General features: G+C 41.2%; 1 protein-coding gene across 1 annotated transcript; it reads left to right on the forward strand.

Moving 5' to 3' along the window:
• The first annotated feature begins 713 nt into the window (after positions 1 to 713).
• On the forward strand, positions 714 to 4,906 carry LOC148009246 (pentatricopeptide repeat-containing protein OTP51, chloroplastic-like). Its single transcript, XM_087673663.1, has 4 exons — positions 714 to 2,350; positions 2,469 to 4,275; positions 4,424 to 4,509; positions 4,602 to 4,906. The coding sequence occupies exons 1-4, from the start codon at positions 1,085 to 1,087 to the stop codon at positions 4,614 to 4,616; spliced, it is 3,174 nt and encodes a 1,057-aa protein (XP_087529789.1). The 5' UTR covers positions 714 to 1,084; the 3' UTR covers positions 4,617 to 4,906.
• The last annotated feature ends 2,866 nt before the right edge of the window (positions 4,907 to 7,772 follow it).

The following is a 7,772-nucleotide window of genomic DNA, read 5'->3' on the forward strand; positions in this document are numbered from 1 at the left end:
TAATAAGGCATATGGTTCCTTGGTGTCTCCTTCCACATCTTCATGCATTGTTAGCCCCACCACTTGAACATAAAATACATGCACTTTTAATTTTTATTTTCCTTTCAGCACATGTAATTTATGATAGCTATAGAGGATGGATTAGCAAGTTGCTTCTCTTTTTTGGCTTCCTGGATCTATTGCTGTGCCTTTAGTACTTGCTTTTAAGTCTTCTTGAGTATCTTCACCCATAAAGTGGCCTCCTTCATAGTTTCTTGATCTTTATTTCGTAATCGATGGTCTTCCTCTCTATTCAACAATTCCCATTTACCATGTTGGGCTCATATTCAATGTCTTCCCCCTCTTATAATCTATGGTGCAATGCAGAGTTTAAGGTGCAAAAATTTGAGCGATTGGGCCATTGGGGTGACTCTTTAGAGTCTAGACCTAGATAGCAACCAACTTGTTGAGAGAGATGTGTGTGTGCACATGAGAAGCTCGAGGGTGAGATCTGCTGAGAAGCTCGAGGGCGAGATCCATTGTGATGAATGGATAATTATGAGAGAGAGAGAGAGAGAGAGAGAGAGTCTATAAATGAAGAAGACGACCCAATCTACACCACATAAGCATAACTTTTTTAGTTCATTAAGTAGCACCATTTTTAGCGCTACTCCATCCCTGTGCTGGATTTCCTTTTCTCACGGAGATCAAGTTACAGTCAGCCCGCCACACGCTCCAAGTTTCGACTTCTACAACTTCCACAAGTTGATTTGACTCGCGCGTGGCATGGCTCTTAGGCCCGGCTGATCATTGCCGTTCCACCTTAGAAGAGCGGTTAAACAAATACGCAATCACTTGCCTGGGAATGCCCGTGGTGCAGGAAGGCCAGGATTTTGGCAGGGTTTAGCAGGCCTCTACCATCCCAGATTGTGAGCTTCGTTACCGGCAGGCATGGCGTGCACATGTGACAGCAGGGCCGCTGAATCAAGCAGTCGCAGCTGCAGAAGCATCTCAAAGGACACATGTCGGGATGTGCTGTGTTGTTGCTTCTTGACATAGCCTGGAAGCAGTGCTGAAGAGGCCTCGGAATGTCCTATTATCCGACATGATGAAGGTGCAGGTAGCGCTCCTTCATGCCTCTCACAGCTTGCCCCAGCATCGCAGGCCTGCTTTCCTCGTTACAGATTGCAGGCAGTCCTTTATGAGCCTCTCTGGCCATCCATTTAGATCCATAAAGTATGCCATGCATTGCCGTACACAAATCAGCTATGGTATTTTCAGGGCCAATCGGCGAACGCCTTTCTGCTGCTTTTTGGCCAAGCACAGATTTGTCCATAACGGTCCGGTAGGTGTGGGGCAGAGCCAGCTTACTGCATCTGATTTCATTTGGAATGCACGTCCTGCCGGTTCAAAATTGCCTGAGACTCCCCTGAGCCACCAAATTGCCAACATCAACAATGTTCCAGCTGTGAAGCAACAACAGGTGCAGGCTGGTGAAAGATTGCAGAACAGGAAAGAGCACAGTGCAACATCGCCCTTTAAACCAGATGCCGTGATAGCCAAGTCAAGCAAAGGGCCAAGAGGGTTGACTAAGAAACCTCAAGGCAAAATGCCTCTTCGGATTTCTGAATACTACAAGAAATTTCCTTTGCTTGCACAGCAGCAGGGGCAGGTAGGTGAATCTTTGGCCTGTTCAAATGAGAGAGAAGATAGGTCTCAAACCTTTTCTGCAACATTGCCCTTGTCAGTTTCATTATCACAGCCTGTTCTCAGCAAATTAGGGGAGGATCTGAATATGCAAGTTGCGATACCAAACAAGAAAACGGCTATTCTGACATCTGAATACTATACAAGGGATGAAAGGCTAGGGAAATCTGTTGTAAGACAACTTAATGACTCACGCTCTCAATCTGATGCAGCATTTGATGCTCTGAGCAGTCAGTATGATGTTATGAATATAGAGCCTTCAAAGAGGTTCTCAAGCCATGGAAGCATGACTGAAAAATCAATACAAACAGGCTTTCAACATCAGAGAAAGGAAAGAGAAGTTCTGGTGCGAGAATTCAAAGAAATAAGAGGGAAAAGCAACAGTTTTGTGAGGAGAGATGTCATAGCAGATGAAGATAAGTCGCACACTCAGTATTTACATGGGCCCAAATGCATCACCTATCAGGATGACATGGGCTTTGTAGAAAGTGGAGATGATTGGGCCAGGAAGAGGGTAGGATGGCTTTGCAAAGAATTACCTGTTTTGAATACATCTGAGCTAGTGAAACTCCTGAATCGGCAGAGGAAGTGGATTAAACAGGAACACATCAATGAAATTATTGAGCACTTAGTGAGACTCATGGAATTGAACAGGGCCCACCAGGTAAGTGTGCAAATTGATTTAGATCTTTGCTACATTGTACTGTGTATATCACGAGGGTTACCAACTGTCGTTCTGCCGGAAGTTGAGCTATTATATTCCTTTTACTGGTTTTGTGCAGGTGCTGAATTGGATGCAACAGCAGCCTTCATATAGGTTTGAGTATGAACTACTCAACAATCTTGCCTACATTTTAGGCCGCAATGATAAAGTTTTAAGGTGTCAAAATATTTTTGATGAAATCATAAGAAATGGTAGGACTCCTGAGCCCTCTACTTTTACAGTCCTTATCAAGGCATACATACACCAATGTGAGGATGGAGACATTGATAATGCTTGGAATCTTTTTAAACAAATGGTACAGTTGAAGTTAAAAACCAGTTCAAAGTTGTTAGAGATTCTTTTCAAGGCTGTTACTTGTCCAACTGGAAGATGGCTATTGCAAGCAGAAGAACTTCTGGAACACATGAAGAGCTCTGGTAGGCATCATGTTAATGGAGAGATGTACACAAGACTGCTGGAGATTTATGGGAAACAGGGCAATCACAATAAGGTTGAGGCCTTGATTCAAGAGATGAAAGAGGAGAATCTTGAGCTTGACCTTAAGGTTATGAATTCAAGATTAGCAGCTTGTGCCAAAAATGGGGATGTTAGGAAATGTGAAGTCACTTTCAGAGACATGACTGAATTAGGTATAAAGCCAGATTGGCGCACATATGTTCATCTTATTAAAACATATGGAGCAGCAAAGATGCCTCTGCAATCATGGACAATTTACAACAAGATGAAGGGAAATGGTGTTCCTTTAAATATTGCGACGTATCATTCAATTATCAATGCGATGGCCAATGCATTGCACACTGATCATGTTCTGGAGTTACTATCTGAAGTTGAGAAGACTGACCTCAAACCACTCCAACCATGTTTTGACAGTGCCATGAATATGTATTTGCAATTGAAGTGCTATAAAGAAGTGGAGTCTTTGTTCGACAGGGCAAAGGCTGCGAATGTGCGGCCTGCACATGCTACTTTTAATATGCTTATAAAGGCTTACATAAACAGTGGACAGATGGAAAAGGCAGAATGTGTTTATCAAGAAATGAAGCAAACTGGTGGTATTGGTGCAAATTCACTCACATACAATCTGATGTTAGAGGCCTATGGTGTGGCCTGTCTTAAAGATAAGGTACAAGAAGTTCTAAAGGAAATGCTAGCAAGAGGATGCCTTGTGGATTCTAATGTCAAGGTCCACATACAATCCATGATTGGTGTAAATAAACTTGTGTCGGAAAAGGAAAAGCTGAAACTTACAATGGAGCACCGAGAGATATTACCAGGCTTATTATTAGGTGGTGCCAAGCTAGTAAGTCCTGATAACGATCAAACTTATGAGCTCCACTTACAGTTTGACTGCAAAAAGCAGGTTGCCAGTGTGCTGAAGGACCATATTTCATCCCTGTTCTTATCCTGGTGGAAGAAGAGCAGTGAACAGAACAAATGTGAAGCTGAGGAAAACCTGGAAGAGAAGTCAGACAAACTTGTAGGCCTTGAAACTGTTAGCCATGGATCCCTCAGATTTTATGCTAATCAATACAGGCCACAAGGTGTACCTGTGGTCCCAAGACTCATCCATAGATGGTTGACGCCACGCACTCTTGCCTATTGGTACATGTATGGGGGTCATAAATGTGATAGGACAGGTGGTATTGTTTTGAAGGCATCAAAGTACTCAGCAAAACAGTTGCAACTAGTAATGAAAGCTCTTAAGGCTAGAGCAATGGATTGTTGGAGAACATATGATGGACATCAAGTTCGCTTTCAAGGCAAATCAGCATCTAAGATTTGGATGTTCATGGAGCCTCATATATTACCTGAACTTAAGGAAGAACTAAAGCCTGAAGAGGTCCCTGTAAATCTTGGCTTTGCAGGTAAAATTTTCTCTGTGAATTGAAGCCTTGTTTTTTTGTGGTTGTGTTGCGTAGGGGGGGGCACGCCTTATCTCAGGAGAAAAAAAAAGTGTACTATATCGTGTTGTATTCTCACACAGAATGTGTATTACTTCTTGATCTGGTGCAGGAAATCAAGTTTCGGAGCAAAAAACGAGTGCAGAAAGCAGTGATGCCGAGGATTGGGAATGTTTGCTTTCAGATCAGTCTGAAGAGGTAAAAACATGTGTTTTATTGGTGATTCTAGGAAGACTGTAGGCTGTATTCGTGAAGGCTGTACCTGATGTTGCCTTTTCTGTTTATCTCAGGTATGCTATAGCTGAACCAGGGGGTAAAAAGTTAGGCGAAATAGTGCAGAAGCAGGGATAATGAGGATGAGGACTGGAAATATTTACTTTCAGTCTGAAGATGTAAATATGTGTCGACTTGGTGATTGTAGGAAGATGGTAGATTAATAGTTGTAAAGGCTGTACCTGAAGTTATCTTTTTTGTTTATCCCAGGTTCTCTTTAGCGAACCAGGTGTAAGCATTTTATATAAACATTCAAGGCAAGTCATTGTAATTGATACAGATAAAGTGATGCTAATTAATACATTTCATGCACTTGAATTAATTCTTGTAATTTGCTACTTCTAAGTGTCAACAATCCTTTCAACAGCATGCAGATCTACATGGATATAATGTGTTACTAGTCCTGCCAATTTACTGAGCTCAGATTTCATCTTATTCATTGATATAGGATCTGGCCACTTGTCGAATCGGATGGTGCATATTAGTACCTCATTGTCAATATACTGCCCCCAGAGTTTGTATAAGAGGAGTTATAAAGCCTGCTTACACAACAAACTTGTCTGGATTAATTTTATTTAGGCAGTCACTGTTAAAGAGAGATGTGTGCACAAAATATTCCATGTACTACGAAACAGTCAGCAGTGGAGATTTCCTCTGGTGTGGCCAGTAGAAGGGTAAATTGTGGCAGAAGACATTAGAGGACCATTCAGACATCAGAGAAACATATACTTTTGTGCCCCAATTGCAGTTTTGACTTTCTCTTAGGAAGTTTGCCATGGCGCACTGAGTAGTTAAAGACTTTTTTTTGGCAATCAGCTGTTCACCATATAGGCCTCATAGGTTGAAAAACTCCAAAATCTTAGTAAGAGTGAAGTTGGGTCTTTAGTTGTTGAAGGTACCATGCACTATTTTTCTGTGAGAACGTAAATTGATAATGAAATAGTGCACAAGGAACACTAAATTTAATGGCAGTGGGAAAAGAACCTGCTGGCAATGATCAATGAATGAGATACAATTGGCCCATGACAAGATGCAAATGAAATGGCTTTTAAAGTCTGGTCTTCTTTCGCACATACAAAGCGATTGTATAATGTTGACATGAGGTTTCCCATATCCCACCTTTCTAAATATATATGTACACATGCTGCCATGGAGTGTAAACTGAATAAGCATAGATTGGCATAAGAATAAAAATGAATACATGTGATGAGTGTCCAGATGAGGGTGTATCATTACGTATGAGCATTGCCCTTTGATTGATTTGTTGCAAGTGGACATTACAAGTTAGGCTTGATTTGTATGTTCACTTCAGCATTCCAAGTGCAGGGGGGGAAAAGGTTATAGAAAGAGGAGAGGGGGAAAATGGGGATCGAACTTCTGAAAATTGGAATGATTCTCAGTTGCTCTAACAGCATGTATCAACCATTGCAATAGTAAGCCCCTACCACAGTCTTGGTAGAGGGTCTTTTTGTAGACGAGGTGAGCAATAGAGAGATGGTTGTGGTATGCAATATCACATTGACCTTTTATAGTGCCTTGTTTATGCATTGTTGTATACTGCCAAGTCTTCTTGCCATGTAGAAGGAGCCTCTCTAGAAGTGTCTATTGTTGCCTTTCTCCCATGTTTTTCTTTGTTTATGAGGTCATTTATTAGATAGATAGCTAGTTTTCTAGGTATAGTTTTGCACCCTCCAGTTGAGAAGGATATAGATAGGATGGTGGACCAAACTATAAGAAGTAAAGATTACATAGAATGGTGAAGTTAGAGTGCTGTATCATCAATAGAAAATGGAGCACCATCTAAAATAAAACTTGTCATTGGAGCTTTATGGAGTGAGTAGTTTGAAGGGTAAGTCATCAAATGAAAGCACTAAGTTGTGTGTGTGAACAATGGGACTTGGCTCTAATGTAAAGGAATCCATTGAGTGCCACATTTTAAGTAAGAAAAATACGTAGCCTTAGCTTTGAAAATGTATATATAAATTCCTCTGGATTCACCCATTGAGTCGACGCTAGTAATGGATCGTGGCAATTTTGAAGGAACCAAGCATATTCCACTAAGTATATTGTATTAACTATTGTTTGATAATTCATGCCATACAAGATAGGGAGCCCACTTCCATGAAGAAGGCTTTGCAATCATAGCATTGGTTGGAAGATTGTAGAGCAAGAGTTAAGAGGTTGTAGAGTGAAATGGCAATTGGGAGCTTGTGCCACGACCCACTCATAGGAAGGTGATTGGAGTCCTTTAAGACCAAAAACTATAGTGATGGCACTTTGAATAAGCATAAGGTGTGGTTAGTTGCTAAAGGGTTTGTGCAGCAGTGAGGAGTGGATTTCCATGATATCTTTGCACCTAAAGCTCCAATGGCTACAATTAGGGCCGTTCTTGTTGTAGCAAACTATAGAAGAGAGCTAGTTTATTAGTTGGATGTGAAGTCTAGCTTCTTTAATGTTGATTTGAAGAAGGAGATCTATGTCAAGAATCCTCTTGGTTTTTCCTCAATAGATTGCAAAGTTTACAAGTTGAAGGTGGCCCTTTACGACCTCAAACATGCTCTACATGTTTAGAACAAGAAGATAGACTCATTCTTCCAAGGGAAGTTAGGGTATTAGTGTTCTGCTCTACTAATCCCCCATTGTACGTCCACCTATTAGTTGTAGGGCATGCTTTGTTCATGCTTTACAAGATGATCTCATTCTGATAGGTGACCGTGCTTAGAAGATCAAGCAAACAAAGGAGGTGCTACATGAGATATTTGAGATGACAGATATGGGACTTTTCCACTTCTCTTTGGCAAACACTTAAAAGGGGAATTTTCATTTCTCAACAACGGTATGTGCATGTGCTTTTGACCATCTTAGGAGATCTTGGTTGTCCTTACATAGGTCCCACTACACTTCATTGTGATAAATGAGAGCTGCATTGTTTTGGCACCAAATCCCATATTCCATGCTAGGTTGAAGTACATTGAGATACAACACCATTTCATTTGGGAGATCTTGGATGAGACTATTGATGTGGTACATTGTAAGACAAAGGATAACTTGGTAGACTTGTCCTACGAAGACTCTTCCTCAGGCCATTCTTCAACAATACTGCAAACCCCTAAGCCTTATGTCACATCTAGGATCTAAGAGATTTAGTCATCCTCTGGATGGGCACAGGCAGTTTACAGTCATTTTAG

Source organism: Lygodium microphyllum, unplaced genomic scaffold (genome assembly GCF_053477565.2).
Source record: "Lygodium microphyllum isolate KBCC unplaced genomic scaffold, Lygodium_microphyllum_v1.1.10 scaffold_32, whole genome shotgun sequence".
NCBI classification, from domain to species: Eukaryota; Viridiplantae; Streptophyta; class Polypodiopsida; order Schizaeales; family Lygodiaceae; genus Lygodium; species Lygodium microphyllum.